The 19,670-nt window shown below is 39.3% G+C and overlaps 3 protein-coding genes across 3 annotated transcripts; all 3 read right to left on the reverse strand.

The window, feature by feature from the left end:
* Window positions 1-200: 200 nt before the first annotated feature.
* LOC131789913 (elastase-1-like) lies at window positions 201-4,026 on the reverse strand. The gene is made up of 6 exons (XM_059107103.2): window positions 3,886-4,026; window positions 2,732-2,941; window positions 1,900-2,112; window positions 812-1,150; window positions 655-702; window positions 201-339 (listed from the first exon to the last, which is right to left on the reverse strand). The coding sequence occupies exons 1-6, from the start codon at window positions 3,950-3,952 to the stop codon at window positions 233-235; spliced, it is 984 nt and encodes a 327-aa protein (XP_058963086.1). The 5' UTR covers window positions 3,953-4,026; the 3' UTR covers window positions 201-232.
* Window positions 4,027-5,958: 1,932 nt separating this feature from the next.
* Window positions 5,959-10,138, reverse strand: LOC131777794 (polycystin-2-like protein 2). The gene is made up of 3 exons (XM_059094138.2): window positions 9,433-10,138; window positions 8,368-8,536; window positions 5,959-7,895 (listed from the first exon to the last, which is right to left on the reverse strand). The coding sequence occupies exons 1-3, from the start codon at window positions 10,081-10,083 to the stop codon at window positions 6,466-6,468; spliced, it is 2,250 nt and encodes a 749-aa protein (XP_058950121.2). The 5' UTR covers window positions 10,084-10,138; the 3' UTR covers window positions 5,959-6,465.
* Window positions 10,083-19,617, reverse strand: LOC136284209 (uncharacterized). Its single transcript, XM_066174054.1, has 12 exons — window positions 19,572-19,617; window positions 18,400-18,715; window positions 17,847-17,986; window positions 16,879-17,339; window positions 15,866-16,045; window positions 15,309-15,434; window positions 14,743-14,910; window positions 14,106-14,348; window positions 12,027-13,535; window positions 11,375-11,611; window positions 10,118-10,746; window positions 10,083-10,086 (listed from the first exon to the last, which is right to left on the reverse strand). Exons 1-12 carry the CDS (start codon window positions 19,615-19,617, stop codon window positions 10,083-10,085), a joined length of 4,059 nt encoding a protein of 1,352 aa, XP_066030151.1.
* Window positions 19,618-19,670: the final 53 nt, after the last annotated feature.

The following is a 19,670-nucleotide window of genomic DNA, read 5'->3' on the forward strand; positions in this document are numbered from 1 at the left end:
TTTGTTCAAAATTATGAATTGAACCTGAATATTAAGGCGCCAATGAGAAAAGTTAAATACAATTTAAAATAAATTTTGTTTGGTTAAGAAAACAGTTTGTTTGATCCGAGCTTATTCTGATTTCTGTAACTCGAAGCGACTAAGAGTAGTGCTGCTCTCCCCAAAGATAGTAATCTAGTTCATCGCAGTTTATTCCACATATAACTTTTATTGATTTAAAATCTGAGTACAGTTAACATCTGAAGTTACACGTTTTACGGCAGCTGATTCTCACAGTGTGTACTCCACACTGTCCTTTATAACGCTGGCAATGTTCTGTGCCCCATCGGTCAAAACAGGCTATAAGATAGAAATATATTTTTTTTAGTGTCAACTCAAAGTTATGACGCATTTTGAAAACGATCAATTGACAATAAACTACCATACTCTACAAAATATACTGAGGTTAAAAAAAGAATGAGAAGATGATTTAATTAAATTACTTGAGGCTTCTAATTGCGCATGCCTCGCTGTTTTCCCTAGTACATGTACACCATATATTCACTTAAAGACCTGTCATTGTTTGGGATCGGTAATTATTTAACTTTGGGGGGGGGGGGGGGGTTTGCTGCGTGAAATTAGTTGCAACTGATGTGAGATGATAGTTTTGCTTACGTCGTTTTGTGGGTGGAGCAGGGGTTGGAGCACATCCTTGTCCGTAACCTAATCGACGAAAAAGAGGAGGATGGTAATTCAATCAAAAATAAAATGAAACCAAAATGTTATTGATATCAGAACGGAGATGAAATTTAAAATAAAAAATTCGCCGAACCTCCCATGGCGATTTTATGATTGATCCAATCCACATAGGAGCTTATGCGGGTGAAAACGGTGTAAGTGGTCTCTGCTTCACACCGAGGATGTCCCCAGCTCACAGCCCCATGAAGTACAAAATGCCCATTTTCTTTACAAACAAATGGACCTCCACTGTCTCCCTGGCAGCCGCTGATCACATTTCCTGCTGTCGCATATCCAGCGCATACCATGCTGTGTTTATCCACTGGCACAATATCTTTGTTGGCCACTGCGCATGTCTGATGCTCCACTACTGGCATGACAGCTTGTTGAAGGATTTTTGCTGGTTTTCCACCGCCGATGATTCTCCCCCAACCTATAAAAATGTCCTAAGCTTAGTCTTGAAGATATTAGTTTTCGTCTGTCACGAATTCTTCGTTCGGCACACTAAGTGACAAGCCCTGAAGAATATCACAGAAGGTTAGAGGAGCCCTAAACAATAAATCGGTCTTTCTTTCGGTTGACCGACGTAATAACCTGCTTGTGATGGTGGGAGATCACGAGAAACGTTTGTAAATCACTCACCTTTCGCCTCGTGATTAACAAACTTTCTTCGTATTCTCCCAGCATCACAAGAGGTTTATTACATCGGCCAACCAACAGAAAGTGTAGCCTATTGCTTTTAATTTATAAAATAAACTTAAAAACAAAGCACATTATGTTTCAAGTTTCTATGGGTTTCCTGGTGAAACAAACTACAAGTTTTCGACCAATCAGGGCACTCGTACTATTTCGGTTGTTTTATAAAGAATGATGTTGAACATCAAAAGTTTTATATTGCATACGCTGGCAATTATCCCTTTTCAACAATACGAACGCGAAAAGTCTTCATGTTAAGGCCTGTCACAAATGCAATAGATTGATTTAGTGTTTCGCCGCCTCGCGAAAACTGATTGTAAAGAAAGTTGATATTTTTGCATGCAAGGGTAGCGTTACAAAATTTGAGAATTTTCCAAGTTTCTTGATAGATTCTTACTCGCTCCCATATTTCAAAGAAAAATAAATAACCCAGTTCCACGGCCAGGGTTATGTTCATGACGTGAGTACAAGACTTTGATTGGCTACCTGTTATGTAACAGTTGGTTCCGGCGGGAACCTGTCGACTTTGCTGTGGTAAGCAAACGATGTTAATCCTGTCACTCAGCACTACCGGTTTGGCGAGTGTGAGCAGGGCGATATCGTTTTGTATATGTTTCATGGAGAATCCTTCGTGATAACAGACAGCAGCCACGTCTATCAGTTTTTCTGCACCTTCTTCTACGGTCTGGTCGTGTTCACCTAGGAAAGAAAAAAGAAAGAAAAGGAAAGCATTAAAAAGAGGAAAGAGGAAAGGGAGGAGGAAAGAAGGGAAGGGAAAGAGGGAAGAAAAAAAGGAGAAAAGAGAAAGAATATTAAAAATAAATAAATCGTGTGAAGTGAATGAGAAATAAGAGTTCCTTGAAAGTTTTCCAGATGAATGGCGTAAGGACGATACGAATAAACCTAAAGACAAAGAAAACTACGCATGCACACAGATCTCTAAGGCGGAGCGTTTAATACAGTCCTGAATGAATAAGTTCTTCAACGGACTTCAAAGTCTCAGTTGCTTTTTCATCTGATCACTTTTGACTAAGAAAACACTATTCGTATTCCAATTACCGTGAAGAAAGAGTACTTCTCTCATAAATCCAACATATATTACATCCTTAGAAGAGCCTGCATGTTACGAATAAAAATACTTTTACTTAGTTGGTGTCTTCTAAAGGAAGCCCATCTCACAAGCAGCTGAACCCTTTCGGTTTTGTCAATGACGACTTCCATCACACAAATTGCGAAGAGTAAAAACAGCAAACATGAGATTTCCAACCGAAAGACAAATACCCTATCACGCGGTATTTAAGGACGAAATTAAGCTTACCTACGACAACTTTGTAACGACTCGGAGCGGCATTTTGCACGACACAGTGTGCTGCGGTGACAACATGCGTCGGAGAAATGAGAGATCCTCCGCAAATGTGATACAGTTTTCCTCGCGCTTTAACTCTCAAAGATATCTGCCAAGGCCAGGAATTTGGCTCAGCATTAATTCCACCCACCACACGTGTAGAAATTGGTCGCTTGCCGCATCCTGCGGAGAAGAGGGTACAATAATTACGGTATATGACCTTAAGTAACCCACAGTGAGGTAATGGCATATAAACCATCAAGCCTGATGGTTTAGAACTTTGCTCCGGAAATCGATTCAGCTTCATGCTTCTTACTATATCTTACTATCATTTGCTTTTGGGCATTTAGCATCCCTTTCGAAAAAAGATTTTGGAAGACTGCGGTTGTAACACAGGTAAGCACCGATATTCCGACAAGGATATCTTACTGATCATCAGACTTTAAATTAAATGGCTAGGTTTTTATAAGTGGTGCGAGGAGAACTAAAAGATAACAAGTACTTATTGCTTATAAATCAATGAAAAAATGATCAAATTATGCTTAATTTATTCTGGAGTAAAGCTGAAGACGTTTGATTCTAACAAATAGTCTTTCAACAATTCTTAGGGGTAATTTAGCTTAGTCAACTCTTTTTTTCTTCTGCCTTGACGAAGGGCTAACGCTCGAAACGTCAGCTCAAGAAACTCTTTACGGTGGCTAATTTGCATTATCAACTCAGTTCATAAAACCAAAGTATCCCATAAAACCCCACATACGCAGCGCTACGGTTTCTTCAGAGACTTACCCCTTAATTCCTAGGAATAGTTTGCTATATTTCTTGTAGTCGAGAAATGAGGACTGTGGAATGAATCTTAGAGAAATAGCGTTCGGGTTCGTAAGTCTCCAAAGTCTAGACGAAATGTCTCATGTTTGCTATTTGCCTACCACGTTAACCTTTCCTCTCTTGTACCAGGCTTTTTCAGTTGCGAGTTTTATTTCGCGCACAGTATTTCACACCGTAGGTTTAATTGTACAGAACGATAAACTCCAAAGATTCAAAAGAAATTCAACATAAAATGATACAGCATAGTTAATTAAACTGGTAGTGTTGAATGCTATTCAAAGAAATCATTGCTATTTCTGTACCTTGATTTCCATGGGCAAGAGTTAACTCTGAGAGCAAAAACACTACAGATAGCATTACCGAGCCCATCCTGATGTGAAGTCTTGAACGCTGGAAAACTCACTTTTGCCTCTAATGTACGAAGCTTAAGTATGGCCTTCGAGCAAGCTAACATCTGCTCTATGGTGCTGCTGTGACGTTTCGCAATAGTAGATGTCAAGTTTTCCGAGTGCGAGCAGATTTCCAAGCACACGTGGACCAGCTGCACCGCTGATGTAAACACTTCAACCGGACGATGCACTTCATGCTATTTATTTCGTTTAGTCTTTATTTTTGAAATTGAAAAACAAGAGACAAATACAATATATTTGTCTTATGTGTGCCAAGTTAGGAAGAAATGATTCCACTGTCAGAAAGAAGATACAAGGATTGCAGGTTTATTCCATGTCATGACTAATATTTTAACAGCCGTTTTTTTTTTCTGTTTTTACCCTATTCTTGATGATAAAACTTATTTTTTCACATATCTGAAAAGTGAAAAGAAGAAGGAAAATCTACCTTTCACTCTTACAAGAGTTTCTTACTGGGTCATTACCAAAATTATTGAAATCTAATTATAGGTCACCTTCACCGTAACAACTAATTGCGTTAAGATCATCCAGTTGAGAATTTTCTGGCTGACGACCATGACTAGCACATTTTATTGAAAAGTCGACCTCTTCCAGTAAACTTTACATATCTGTTCTCACTAAAATTATCGCATTAGTTAATCGACCATTCCCCTTAACCAGAGGCGAATCTTTAAAGGATATCCACCACTTCATATTTCAAGCAAATTTTATCCTATTTTCAGATTAAATTTGAATCATTTCTAGGGAGAATGCCCCAGACCCCCACATCAGCTTCCATATAAGCAAGCCCCTCCCCATTACTCATAGAAAGTCCCTAAAAATTTACGATCAGCCATTGAGTAGCGTTTTATTTCACATTCTGTCTCATAATGCTATCCCAAAATTAACTCTGTTAACCGCAATATGTCTTTTTTTAGTTTGGCCCTTCCGCGCGATTTCGGGCTAGAGATAGACATTATGGTCTAGACCGTGTGCTCGCAAGGGAGCAATCTTTGCGTTTTGAATATCATGTTTTCTCTCAGGCTTTCAAATCTAGTAAGTGGTATTTCGTTTAATTTAGTTCCCTTTTTTCAAATGTATTTTTTCCCCTTTTTAGTCAAACCAGATCGCACGAGTCGTATTAACAGATTATACAGATTCCGAGTTAAACATTTATCCATGCAGGCTACACACTCCTCCAGGAAGGAAATAAGATGAAGCAAATAGAGCAAAGAGGAATCAGTTGATATGATAGATAGTTTTTATGTGGATTTTTGAATTACAGTGCGAGAATTCGAGTTCTCAGTTCTACAATGAATCATAAGTTTCATGTCATGCGATCGTTGTTGCGTCAACTCTGTTAATATGTATTCCGCTGTTCTGTTTCTTTTGTGTCTGATTTTTTGAGACATATACGACGCTCAGCTGAAAATTGATTCACGCTTACGTTCATTTCAAATGTTTGAGGGTGAGGTAATATGACAAAGTTGGTTAGTACCTCACTGAGCTTATCACAAGACAGCGTGCTTTAACTGAGCCAGGTGCAATCTCAAAACAGGAGTGAATCAGCTCGCAAGGAAGATAAATGCAAAGTACCAGTCTCTTCAGTACTTCTTACAACGTAACCTTTACGAAGTACAAATCATGGTACCTGTGTATTCCTACTCAGAAGCCCTTCAATTCCTAAATTTAGGAACATTAGACGAGAGACGTAGTGAACTCTGTTAAAACTCTTGAAAAGATCTCAAAAGAAGGACATCGATTAAATATCTCCCAATGACGAGACATTGCATGCACCACTATCAAACGAGATGCGCTAACAAATATACATTAACTAAATGCAGGACTGAAAGATAGCGCCGTAGTTTTTTCCAAGTACTAGTTTAGCTTTCAGAAATCAATAGACTTTTAGACCCTATACCTACATATATATTTTAACTTCTATTTGTAATTTTAATACAAAATCTATTGTAATCCAGTCCCTTATTGATTAATAGTATGTGATTCTTATAGTTGTAAATTTGTAACCACATTGTACTTCAGATTAACAGCGATTATGGTGGAATTAAACTTCTTTTTTCATTATCATTATTACTATTATTATTTTTACAACGGTAAGGCACAAAAATTTAACTTTTTCGAAATGCACTAAACTATTTGTGACAACATCGGCGTGCGTTTTAAGTACGACATTTTTCTATGTTTCAATGTATCGATCAAGAGTAAGATTAGGAAGTAGGTAAGGTTCTGCTTAAACGCTTATATAGTTTCAAATAGAAGATCTCATTGGGGTTTAACCGTTAGCGGTAAAAAAAACTGAAAAATCTAACCGTCATCGTGAGAACTCAACCGTTAGACGTAAGGCGGCCCAAAAACTGAATCTGAAGGCGTAAAAAGCTACAAAGTTTAAACGTTAGCTGTAAGCGTCACAACTCCATTAAGACCTACACAACAGTGACCCAGTTGCGTCCTATTGCAGCCAAACAGACCACATTAGTACAAGAAAAAGTCCCGTTCTTTCGCTTCTTTACTGTACGATACGAATTTGTCTTCATATGTAGCATATTTTACACTTTTTCCACCGCTTCCTCCTAACTCTTTTGATATTTCCCTCAGCATGGCCTTGGCATATTCTCCGATAAAATCGGACATTTCGCTGTCCTCGGTTGGGTTTTCTTCCAAGATTTCTCTTGCGTCTGTGAAGGAGTCGTTCAGTATGGCCACAAAGAAGTTCATCATGAAAACAGTCATACCGGAAAAATAAAAAAACATGAAGAACGGCCCGAGAGAACGGTTTATGGCTTCCAGCTCGTCATAATTAGTTCCTTTGCCAAGTATCATCTCGCAGACGTTCACCAATGACCTCGTGAATGTAGAAAACATGTACGCTGAACGTCCAAACAGCATGTTACCTATGACGGCAAATGCCAGAAGAGCCACAAGGAATACAAGTGAATACGATGTCATAGGACCTCGGGATACATTTATGCTTTTCGCCAACTGGGAGATATGCTTATTGAACTTCAAGATGCGAAGGAACTTCAGTGTGGACAGAAAGGTAACCATGGAAATAACCACATTTTCAACGTCTGTCCATAACGCAACATAATCAAAACTCATCCGGCCATAAGGATTTTCATGAACTTTCGCGACGAGTTTTCTGGTTTGTTCGGCTTTGATGAAGAATATCACCATAGTTGTAAGTGTGAGGCATATCAATGTCCACTCGTGAAAACTCCATATGTCCCTCAAGTAAGCCCAGCCCGACTGACGCATTTCGCGTATTTCTATGTATATAGAGTATACGAGTATTAAAACAATGATTACGTAACATGCAATAAAAACTGAGCCGGTGTGTGAACTGGTGCTGCGGGAAAACGAAATGGGGTCAATACGATAAGATATTTCCATGCCTCCCGTAGGTAACCACTCGAAAGAATATCGAGTAAAAGCGAACAGATTTGTCGCGGGCTCAAATGTAACGAACTCAAACAACACAATAACTGTCCGTCTGTTAATCCAGTTGTCAGCAATAAGGTTGGCAATGACCTTCCAGGCAGTCTCATTTTCATATCCTAACTCTGCTACAAGTCCGCCACCGTAATAAGTGCCGAATGCTGTGATAATAGGTAAAGTGCCTAAGGACGTTGCATCCTGGAATTTGACGGTGTGGTCACACGTGATTGGCACGATGGAAAATATTTCTTGGATGCTTTCATTGGTGTAACTGCTACCATTAATACTGTTGCTAATATCACTGTAACCGCTGTTGCTGCCAGTTCCGATATCGTCATAAAATGGCGAGACATCAATTAACTCCAGGCTTGAATGGCCCTCATCAAGGTTGCTGCCTTGGTACTCATGATAACATCGAGGAAACCAACGTTTAAACTCTGGATAAGCAGACCAAGTAAGACATGGCTCTAAAATATGAAAAAATTTTTTACATCAACTTGATAATCCTTAACAAACTAATACAAAAACCATATTTACTAAAACTCCTTTTGTATGAGTGGTACATATGGCACACTAGATGGTTAGTTGACAAAACTGGGCAGGAAAATGATGCCTTAATGTCTAGAACCCCAAATGTGTTGTTATTGTGGATCTTGGGCCATATCCTTTGACGTAGTATTTGCTTCGTTTTATTTGTTTTTACCATTTTTGACCTCAAAGTGTTCGAATGCTTGAGTACATGGCAAGGCAAATAATAGCGTATTCGTTTCAACTTAAATGTTAGCGTGTCTAAAGCAGAAGTGTTTTGAAAATGAGTAGAGATAACTCTGCTAAACCGCTTTATCAAAATCGTCCTATCATTAAGATTGATAACCGCTCTAGACAAGCAGGAGTTTATAGAATGGTTTAATTTTTTTGGTTTTAACCTTATTGCAATACCTGGTTTTATACGCAGCTGCCGTAGTCGGGGAAGGCCGACAATAAACGCCCTCTTATTTGAGAAGAAATCTTCCTCTTCAAATGGTTGTCCATTGTACCATGGGGCACTGTACAAACCAGGAAGCATAAATTTCTCGCACCACCACCAAAATGTGTGTACATTCTTGACCTACAGTAAGAGAATTTGCGCATGAGAGTTGGATACAGAAACAATATACCAAACAGAGATGGCTTCTGGATTTTCACTGCTTCATTATGGAAGCACAGAAGCCGGCCTGTAATCGACACGGACGGCCCTGTTTAGTTTGATAACATGTATGTCTGACCCATTCTTTGTTTCTATGCCATTTGGTATCACGCCATATGACCGGGCTGACAATTAAGTTCTGCTTTGAGATAACTAGGAGTATGTTATGACACCCTTGATAATACACATACAAAAATTTCAGCATGCTGATAAGCTTATCAGCATGATGAAATTTTTGTATGTGTGATGGCTTTAGTTTAATGGTTACTGCTATCGACTTATACCTAACAGAGAAAGATTGCAAACGCTCAGTTATTCTTTAGAGGAAATCCTGGCAACACAGAGAACAAGGCATGGGGAAGCAGCCGAACTGGAGAGCCATGACAAGATATAAAGAAAACTTCAAAGGAAAACAGAGTCATATATTTGCTTGTGTATTATTAACCAGTAATCGCGTGATTTTCTCGTACAATTTGGGATAAATCAGCACTCGTAAGCTTTTCCAAGACTACAAATTGCGCTTGCCTTACGGGTTCAAGCAATTTGGTTAGCCTTTGAAAATTTTACCAATACTGATTTATCCAAAATTGCACTCGAAATCATGTGATTACCTATACAAATTGTGATGAAAATGTTCAGTATTCAGATTTCACAGACATGATTACAAAAATAATTTTATCAGTAAATAGCCACCAAGGAATAGAAATAGAGGCAGATGAAGTAAGAGCAATCTCGAAAGCTCTTTTAAAATTCCTTCCTCTACTTAAAACTGTGACAAAGAGCAACTGATGAGAAATGCGTATTACTTCATAGCCTACCTTGTCAAGTTTTGCATTGAAGATGTCCTCCATGTTTTTGTTCAATCTAAATCTGTCGCTCCCTATACCTCCGTAACAAACTACCGCCAAAAGTAGGGCAAACACAAAATGTAATGCAAATTTAAAGACAAATTTCCACATTTTAACTTCCTTGACCCTCTTTTGTCTGGCAATTGCCACTTTAAGTGGATCAGGAGGAGTGTAAAGCTCCGACAGCGTCTTAGGGCTCTGCAGCTCATCTTCAACTGGATTTGAGCCCTCAATTTCTGTGCTTGAAATCTCCGCGACCTCGCCATCCTGAACTTCTTCTCTGTCTTCCTCCGGGGGCTTGCGTAACAAAATAGACAGCAAAGAAGCAACAAGGATCACTTTAAGGGGCTGAATGAAAAAGATGTCCTGCACTAGGGAGACAACAACGGATGTGATCCATTTGTTGGACTTCTCAGTTCCCCACACCATGCTGTAAAACATTGTAAAGGCGGCACCTATCAGGGCTGTTAGTAATGACAGTGTATATGCTATGTAAATAAAACCATGAGGCAGTCTACATTTCTTTGTCTTCACCGATGATTCTGGTTTAATGTAACGAAAAATGGTTATGATCAATAGGTTTACAGGCAAGACTACCAAACTGCTTTGAATTCCAATCATCAACTCTATCCAGTTAAAGTTAATCGGACCAAACGTAATTTGGAGACCTTGTTGTTTTAAACCATATTCGTAGAACATTGCATTAGCAAACATGGAGGAAAATAGAAGCGATATACAACAAGTTAAGCGCTGCACTCGAGTGAAAGAACTGTTTGGTGGTTTGGTGTAAACTGAGAACCAGATGTGACCATCTCCTATGTCTTTTGAGGCTCTTGTGTAAAAGAGATTATGGAATCCTGACAACTGTTTTCGATTGGCCACAAAAAGTACTCTTTCAATTTGTCCATCATCCTTTTCAACAGCCAACCAGCGGTTGCACATAAAGAACCATTTCTGATCTGTTGCCACGTGACGAACTACAACCTGATGAAGATTCCATGAAGGACTTGCGCCTGAGTTGTCGTGCCACAATCTCACATAGTTTAGTCGGCCAAGAACGCGAGGAAGTTTCACCACAAAGGAACTTACACTGCCTCGTGGAAATGGATTTTTACTACCATTCATGTCCAGTAATGGAAGTATCTCTGTCTCTCCATTTTCGGCATTGATCATCATAGAAACATTGGCAGTTGTACCAGATGAACCAAAAACTCCTGTGTAAACAGCAATCTCGTAGACATGAGTGCCAGGAAATGTTGTCCGTACAGGAATGGACACGGACAGCTATAAAGCAAAAACAAAAAAGTTGTATGATGTACTGAATTATACACAATTGCTTCTTACTTATAATCTATTGGAGGAAACACACATACATGACGTTACCATTAACAACATTTTGGTTTTTTTTTTATCATACAAAAAAAGTACATTCCATGTTGCCGTAAGTCTGTACAGTAATAGGGATCACGTAAAAATCTGGTAAGACCATCAGGAACACACTCGACTGCGTTTCTTCTTACTGAACAGGCGCATGCCAACAAGGGATACATTTTTCAATTAGAACGTATGATCCGTATGATTTTACCGTTACAAATTATCTCACGGGGAATTAAATTATCACAATGTTGGTTTATAGCACCGAAATTCCACCCCCCCCCCCCCCCCCGACAAGGAAACAGCAACAACAACAATAACAACAAAACTAAAAACACTTAATATCAAAATCATAGGGGTAAAATCAGAAAAATATTTGATCCAGCTAGCCAGCTTTACAATGACTGAAACAGCAAGAAAATATTCACATGGCGCCATGATGTAGATACCTATCTAAGACCGGAAATGTAAGCCTGAGAAACTCTTTACGTGGCAAAATTACAATATCAGTTTAGTTGTTAAAACCAACTTATCTCACCTTCTTTTCATCTCTTTTGTCAGCTTTTCTTGCAAACACTGTTGTGATAACATACGTCAGGAAAAAAACACCAACGGCGACAATTACTCCGACATTTCCAGTCTCGCCGAGGCTGGCAAATCCCAGAAATGCCGAGTCAAATTCAATGGTGTTGGGCGGAGGAAAAAGCTCTCCTCCAAATGAGGTCAGGTGGTTGCAGAAACATTGCAAGACTTCGTCAGTCGAGTTTGGACCAGGCTGTGAAAAAGATAAAGAAAGAAGTGTAACTCATCAGTAAGTTTCTTAATTACTGCGTCTCATGATACATGAAATACGTAAAAGGCTTCTGAAGTAATATTCAGTAGTTAAATGTATGTGGGTAAATATGATTCGATTAAGAAGATGAAAAAGACAATTGGAAAAGATAAAGGAAAGAAAACAGACAAAATCAGCTACTGGATAAAGGATCTCACGGATGTTCTTACAATTCTGGCTGTGAATAAAAGAGAACCAATTACTACTTATCCCAAATTTATCTCCTTCTGCGTCACTTATAAAAATTTGCTCTTGAGTCAAACAATCGTTAAGCTGCAACGTTTGTGAAAAAAAATCCCCTGCGTAGTTCAAAACGGTGTTTGGTATGGTTCTATCAAAAACCTATACATTTCTTTACCTTGCACCCTCTTGTGCTCCATTCGTCTTTCAGTTCATCCCAAAAGAGGCACGTGTAAAACCTAACGTCAAATGTATACAAAGTGGAAACATCTATATCACGAACAGGTATTTCAATGAGCTCCATTTTTACCCCAACTTTCGGCGGAGGAGGCTTCTCGTCGACTTTTATGCAAAGTCTTTTAGCCTTGACATCTGATTCTGGGTCGTTCTCTTTTTGCAAGAGTGACCTTCGTTTGCGGCGACGTTTATCGTGCTCGTAATCATCGGGTTCGTGATCATCGTTTTTGTGACCATTGTGTTCGTGATCATCGTTTTTGTGACCATCGTGTTCGTGATCATCGCTGTTCTCTTCCATCCACTTCTGCCAACGCCTAAGGAGATACCTTACAACATCTTTGCATTTTACGCCATTGTACCACCGGCAATCATTTAGCTCTAATGTTGCGTTATAGTACTTACTCATCTGCTCGACGACGGATTCCTCAAGAAACTCTTCCACCTCTTTTTTTTTTGTCATATTCAATGACAAGTGCCACCACTTTTGAACCGTATAATTACCAGAATTTTGAAAATTTGTGTGGTTGACAATGGGAGTTATATAAGGCCTAATACCAACGTACCACTTGCCCAGTTTTGCAAACGAATCATTGAAGAAAACTTTAAACGGATCCTTAAGACACCTTCCATAAGTATCATAAAACAGTTTACGAGGCGTGAAAAGGATCTCCCGGCACTCCTGGTAGCGTTGTAATTCCAGTGCATAGCAAGATAACACGTTAACAGAGTTCTTACAAAGCAGAGTATCGTTTGGGCACTTTGTAAAGTTTGTGAAATTTCTACACGTCTCAGCACTTTCCTCGATCGTCTTGTTAAAAAGGAAGTACACATTAGGAATTTCATCGCATGAACAGTTAAAGTACGTAAGGTTCTCATATTTGCAGATATCAGGACATTTGAGCGCGTCTCCGTCGTTTTCAGAAGATGCAGGCGTGGGAACGGATTCATTCTTGGGACCACAAGTTTTGGGTTGGCCAGGTTTGGTAAAATTGGCATCATGATAAGTAGATGACACATTAACCTTTCCTAAGCACTGCATAAACTCAGATAAAACTGTGCAATTTTCATCCCCTGGTGGTAAACACGAGGTAAAATCAGGCAAGATGATTTTATAATCAAAGTGCGTGTCATTTGGTCTTTTTCGATGCCTCAAAAATACCTCCAAGCGTGACTCGTTGAACGGTTCTATTCGAAGAGAAAACGCCGTGTCTTTATGTTCAACTCGAAAAGTATGGTAAGCCATGGTGCCATTCACAGGATTAACAAAGTGAACTGGTATGTTTTGACTGAGACTTTTCGCAGGGATATTAATCTCAATGTCTGACCCAGAGTTCTGAACTGGTATCAGATTTCCATGTTCATCCAGGAAAGAAAGGCTGACCACAGGTGTTCCTGGTTTGAGGGTATCATTCTTCCGCCATATGAAAGGATCCAAATCTGAGAATTGCACCTAAGGCAAAATGAAATTTTGAGACGATAAAAATCAGCATGGCCGCGCATGATCAATGCGTCGTTTTTAAATCATTTCGAGCAGCATGCAGAACGTCCCCGGATACTTTCAAAGGAACAAACAAGATCTTCCTGTTATCAGAGCTAATTGGTCGGAAGGGTGCGTACCTGTTGAAGTCTTTTGATAATCATTTGCTCTGACGAAGGGCTGACGCTCGAAACGTCAGCTTTCAAAATTATCCCAATGCCAATTTACGTTATCAATTTAGTTGACAATACTGAATTACCCTACTGATAACAGTCCCTTAGGGAGGCGACCTGTAAATCAAGCATTCAATTATAAGTGACGTTACACCAATTCTTGAAAAAAAAAATCACAAAGGAGGACTGTCATCTATAAAAAAAAAACTGGTACATTCGTACTGACTTCACCTTAAGGTGTGGGTAGGCGTCAGTGCATAACCAGGAGGCCCGGACCAGTGTGAGGGATACCTACGATAGACTAACATCCACCCAAGCACAAAGCTTGTGAGATTACTTAACCTTCAGGTCACGTATTGTTTCAGCTTACATTTCGATCAATGATTTTCGACTTTGAGCCATTGCCCAACGAGAGGTTCGATGGAAGAGAAAATGAGCCCCCTCTGACTTCCAAACTCCGTGGTAGGGCTTCACTAGCTCCCTGACGGTACAACTGCATAGAAACGCGTGGACTGTCAAAGAGGGCAGGTGTCTCGCCGGGAAGCAAACGGTCAAGAAAAACCTTGGCCAGAGTGTCTGTTAAGTTCCAGGCCTTCTTGGCCATGTCTCCAAACTGAAAAGTTAGAAAACAAAAGTTAAAACAAATTATCAGAAACTTCACTCTCTAAAATTTTGTTTACGATGGGTAGTTTGTCATGATGCTAATGTTGCCTGTGATCGCAAGAGACCCGCATTGTTTGCTTTGAAAAGAATTGCAATCCAAAAAAAGGAAAAAATACTTTTAAGCGTCGAAGCACTAACATTGGTGTGGACACTACCAATTAAAAAGAACCGCTTAAAACAAGTGCATACTTGAAAAGTTACTTTTCGAATGAGTTCAGCGAATTTATATAAATTTATAGTAAAAACGGTTCTCCTTCAACATTCAGTAGAAGCAAATAGCCTAGGGCTGTATGATTCTGATCGTAGCTTATGGTAACTGACATTTTGTTTTATGGTGCTCTGACCTGTGAACCATTCGCAGTTCCGCTGGACAAAACTGCTCCTCCTAACAAGCTCCCTGCCACCAACACGATTTGTTTTCCAGCATTATCGACTGCATCTCTAGACTCCGTGTTGTTTTTTTCCCGGGACAAGACGGACATCATGTTCTCGCACGCTCCTAAGGCTTGGAGCTGATGAGAGAGTTGTTTATTTGGGTTTAATGTTCGTCTTTCATAATGTTGTTGAATTCTTAGGCTAAGGAGAAAAGCAGGATTAGCTTGAAAACAAAACAGACTCTTCTACAAAACGGCAACCGAAGTTAGTAGTTTATCAGTAAAAACTTAACAAACTTTCCGAGTCTTGTAACCAGAGACAGGTATCACACATACTTCCTGCAAGATAGAAACCATCACGCCTTTCTTGTTCGAGGGGTCGGTCAGGACAGCTAGGATGTACTATCCATGATCAGCCCCGACCAAAGGAGGCCGATTTTGATTATCATTATCTGATAAGTTCCTCCGTTCTCGCCACATGCTTGTTCAATTATGTTATGTGTAAATCACTACTTGGAGACAAAAGTTTTGCTTACCCCTGATGATGGAGAAATGGCACCTTCTTCCTTTGTAGCCTCGACCAGTACACTGGCTATCTGATTTACGCTTGAAGTGTCATTCACTGGTAACTTTGTTATACTATTAATAATGTTATCACGTATCTGTCAATGAAAAAAAAAATGTCACCAAAAGAGGAATAGGCTTAGAGACTACATTGCTGAAGTAACAAATTGAATTAAAATATCAATAATGAAATAAAATTAAAAGTTTGACCCGCGGACATTAAGATACCCTCAGTTGAGCTGCAACATAATCAATTTATTGGGTGTTACAGGGAAAAGCCTGAAAAAAAATAATTGGGTTAACAAGGGAATTTTTTTTTTCCAACTTAGTTACGGAGCCACATAGTGGAAAGGTTTGTGATATTGGGTAAAAAGAGTTGCAGTAAGAGCGAAGTTTCTATTCCGAGAACACACAACAGTAGCTCGGTCAGGGTTAAACTTCGGATCCCTTGATGCGTGGTTTGGCGTATTATCACCAATTCGGCCACTGTATCTTTCATAAAGTCATAAAGTAACAAGTTTTATCTTACCGCTGGAGTGTTGGTTGTAGCATTGATTCGCGCCAGTGCGTTGACAGCACTCAGAATGCCAATACTAAGCTGTACCGCGCTTTGTTCTTTTCCCTTATGGACGATGTCTTCAAGCTCGCTGTTTTCACCTGTTAAACTTGATGCACTAGAATCGAATTCCTCTTTCGATGGCTTGTATACCTGCAAAAATGTTCAAGTCTTGACTCTTATCTTGAAGTGTGAATCGAAAGAAGTATTTGACAAAGGATAAAACTTACTAGAACTCAGCTCTATATTATCTGAACGCACGTTCATTTCTATTGCGAATTAATTTACAACTTTTTCAGCTTCAACTACAGCGAAATCAGTAAATGACAATAGTTCCTTTTTCCGTTTCACCGTAATTATGCTTGCAGTGCTCTCTAATGTTTGTATCTGTTCTTTTGATTTTTGTCTTATTTTTGCGCTATCTTAAAGCGCACCCCTCGATTAAGTGTCCTTCCTAAAATAAGCGCTCCTCCTTTTAGCAGAAATTTTAAATAAGTGCCCGGGCGCTTACTCGAGAAAATACGGCAGTGAACAGAGGTTTAAATTGTGACTTCTCGCTCAGTTTCATTCTCCGAACAAGGAACGCAGTTCCAAGGGAGCTGTCCCTTGTCTTTTGTTTTGCTTTGTTTTGTTTTGTTTTTTGTCTTGCTTTCTTTGTTTTTCAAGTTTTATCTCATTTTACATCATATTATAGCTTCCAGCCCCAATTAAATCCACAAACGGTGCACGCGTAACTCCGTAGCTTTAGCGGAATAGATCATTTCGAAGCCCTAAAAAACCGTCTCTTTGAAATCGAAAAAAAGTTCAAAAACTTTGTTTCAAAATGAATTTTACTTAAAGCACGAGAACAAAAAGATAATCTCCTCAAGAAAGTTTCGCAAGAACTCTCGTTTCCAAGCAGAGGTATCGGGCATCTGAGAAATATCTTATTAACTTATTCCAAGGTGTGGAACAGGGATCCCATCTCCTCTTATGCTAATACTTACGAATACGGTTATATTTGCTTTGGCAAACGCCAAGAGAGAGTCAATTATCACCACTTCAAGTTGCAATCGATTACCATCACTTTCATTTCCCACTGGTAGACGTAACGGTAGAGAATTATTTGTTCCCGATGCTAAAATGATGTAAGTGCCATCCTCTTTCGGAATGTTCACTTGGTAAGTCAGTGGTAAATCCGTATCGTACCAATCATTACACTGTAAATGGAAAGTTTCCAGGGCTGCTTTCCCTTCGCTCTTATCTGTCTCACACGTCCCCGATTTGGGAGGACTGTTTGTATGAAAGTCGTAATACGAATATCCTTCTCCTCTGTATGCCGTTACCGTCCGAAATCGTATCTGGTAGAACATCTCCTTTTGGAGAAAGTTTTCCATCAAAAAAATCTTTCTGCTAGTGGATGATGTTATCAATGCCTGGTAGAATCCAGGTGTCTTCTTCCATTCTCCTAAGCCAATTAAGATGCAAACACAGAGTACTTTATCCATCAGCCGACGATTGAAATAAAAGGGTCGAACCTATTAGTGTTTTAACTTCTCCTGCAGGTTGGCACTTCCTATTGCCAAATATGTGTTTGGGTTTCAGGCATATATAAGACAAAAAATTTCATCATTTGGTACTTTCAAAGGTGAAGAACACATATAACTTTTCCCGGCAATATCGATAAATTAAAGTGATGATGAATTTAAAGAAGCTTATCTGATAGACCGGGGTACCTTGATACTACACTAAACTTTCTGAGACAAATAGCAAGGAATTCGTTAATTCAGACCTGTAACAGTGTGTTGGTACAGCGATGCAACATCCTTTCTTTATTAAAATGAAATTGTGTTTGTCGGCCTAATGTATGTTCGAATAGGAACAGTTGTGCGACTCCTTGGCTGTTTCTCCGCCTATCCTCTTAAGCATTTATAAATAGGTTCTTTCGTTCTTACTGATTCAGATAAAAACTTACCTCCGCCATCTTTGTCTTTTTCGTACATAAACCAATTGTATGTTAGGCTTTGAGCGCATTTGCTTGCCGGTCCCACGCACACTGCATACAGTTCAAGTCGCAAGTTAATGACTGCATTTCGCTTGCAATTCGCCATACAGCTGTGATACATAGGAAAATGTTCAAAGCAGACATGTTGGATAGGTATAGATCATATATTACACCGTAGATAACAATACGTTCAAATGTCGTGATGCATGAGGGGAAGAACTCTGGCCGGTCACTAGCCAATTTCCCGCGCAGAATTTCAAAGGATAACATAAGAAACAATCTCTGTCCCTTAGTGCACTTTTCATTCTCTTTTGAGCTTTAAAAAACAACTTATACGCTTTTAAAACACAATGAGTTACTGGCTTGTGTGGTTGTTTGTAACTAGTCTGAGACAACTTGGTTCTTAGAGTCTGAAAGCACGCTACCCTATCATGATTACTTATTACAACGTCCGCACATGCGTAGGCGTTTGACCGCTGTGTTAGCGCAGATGTACAGTTCTTTAAGAAAACAAACCACGCACCTGATATTAAACGGGGGAGGAGCCTCCGCCACGGCCACTTTCTGTTTATAATAATCAAAACGTTGACGTTTCTCTACTCTGAGGATCATGTAATATGTAAACCCTCGCACCATCAAACTGTTGTTGAATGTTACTTTAAAAGAACTGTCGTTGAATGGCAATCTACCGGGTCCTTTATTAAAGCAGCCTCCAGATCCATCAGCTGTTGAGGAAGATCCATTAGGATACACCACAGGCAGTGCACTTGGGTCAGTAATATCAAGGTTCTCACCACTTGCATAGCAGATCCAAGTGAAGTTCATACCGGTGTAGTTTCCTAATTGAGATTATGGCACATTGAGGAAGCACCGTTTAGTTCCTTAATAATGTACATGAAAATATTACGCGTATCTTATTGGCTGAAAACAAGTGTGTTCTCATGTAAAACAAGTGCAAAGTTGTAGCAAATAGCGCGCGCGCTGCCAAAATTTACGTCTCTTTTGACTTTCTATGATGTTATTTCATGTACATTATTAACACGTAAGAAAATGATTTGTCATGCAATCCAAGTACCAAGCACTTGAAAATTCTTTAAAGACTACAAATTTCACTTGCCCAGCGGGCTCACGCAATTTTGTTGTCTTTGAAAAATTTACACATGCTTAGTAACACCAAATTGCGCTCGAAATGATGTTATTACCTATACTTCGTTTGAAGATTCGCAGAAAATGCCCAGATGTCCTGATTTAGTATAGAAAGAGTGTTCAAATTCTCTTTTCGGGCTTAAAATATAAACCTGTGTCCAGGATCTCCTGGAAGAGCGAGGGGGCCTTTTTCCAGGCGGAAGGAATAACAAGAGTGGGTATTACTCGAAACTTTGAGTAGAGCGAGGAAAATTACCATCCATGTATTGTGCATTTTCTGTAATATTGTTCATAGTTCATTTAGAAAACCCTTTCACATGACATGAAAATATTGTTTTTATATTAAACATGATATTGCCGACAATGTTTTGTAATAAGTTTCCCATGCATTAGCGATTTGAGGAATGCCGATGTAAACGCCTGTTTTTGTTTCTTGTTTTGTATTCTTTAAATTCTTGTTTTCAATTTTATCTTGATGTGTGTTGTGGTACTTTTTCTACCATATTTTGTGAATGTCATTCGCAATTAGCATGTTAAAGCCGAGGTTACCTTTCTCAGCAAAGAAATCAGGATCATAGGTGTCGCTGCCATCCATGGTAATTATAGTGTTTTCAGTGTATACTGCATCGCAACCATTGGCAATGTACA

This window comes from Pocillopora verrucosa, chromosome 11 (assembly GCF_036669915.1).
Source record: "Pocillopora verrucosa isolate sample1 chromosome 11, ASM3666991v2, whole genome shotgun sequence".
Classification (NCBI taxonomy): Eukaryota; Metazoa; Cnidaria; class Anthozoa; order Scleractinia; family Pocilloporidae; genus Pocillopora; species Pocillopora verrucosa.

Bases quoted from the DNA above. Each gene is read 5' to 3' on its own strand.
- LOC131789913 (XM_059107103.2), bottom strand. From the start codon at position 3,952: ATGGGCTCGGTAATGCTATCTGTAGTGTTTTTGCTCTCAGAGTTAACT. The intron at 2,113-2,731 runs GTAAGCTTAATT...TTTCTTTCCTAG, and splicing joins TCGTTACAAAGTTGTCGTAG to GTGAACACGACCAGACCGTA. The intron at 1,151-1,899 runs GTAGCCAATCAA...ACATTTTTATAG, and splicing joins AACCAACTGTTACATAACAG to GTTGGGGGAGAATCATCGGC.
- LOC131777794 (XM_059094138.2), bottom strand. From the start codon at position 10,083: ATGATTGGAATTCAAAGCAGTTTGGTAGTCTTGCCTGTAAACCTATTG. The intron at 8,537-9,432 runs GTAGGCTATGAA...CTCTTACTGTAG, and splicing joins TCAATGCAAAACTTGACAAG to GTCAAGAATGTACACACATT. The intron at 7,896-8,367 runs GTATTGCAATAA...TTCATATTTTAG, and splicing joins GCAGCTGCGTATAAAACCAG to AGCCATGTCTTACTTGGTCT.
- LOC136284209 (XM_066174054.1), bottom strand. From the start codon at position 19,617: ATGGATGGCAGCGACACCTATGATCCTGATTTCTTTGCTGAGAAAG. The intron at 17,987-18,399 runs GTGCGTGGTTTG...TATGTATCACAG, and splicing joins CCTCCCCCGTTTAATATCAG to CTGTATGGCGAATTGCAAGC. The intron at 11,612-12,026 runs GTAAAGAAATGT...TCTTTTTCACAG, and splicing joins GGAGCACAAGAGGGTGCAAG to CCTGGTCCAAACTCGACTGA.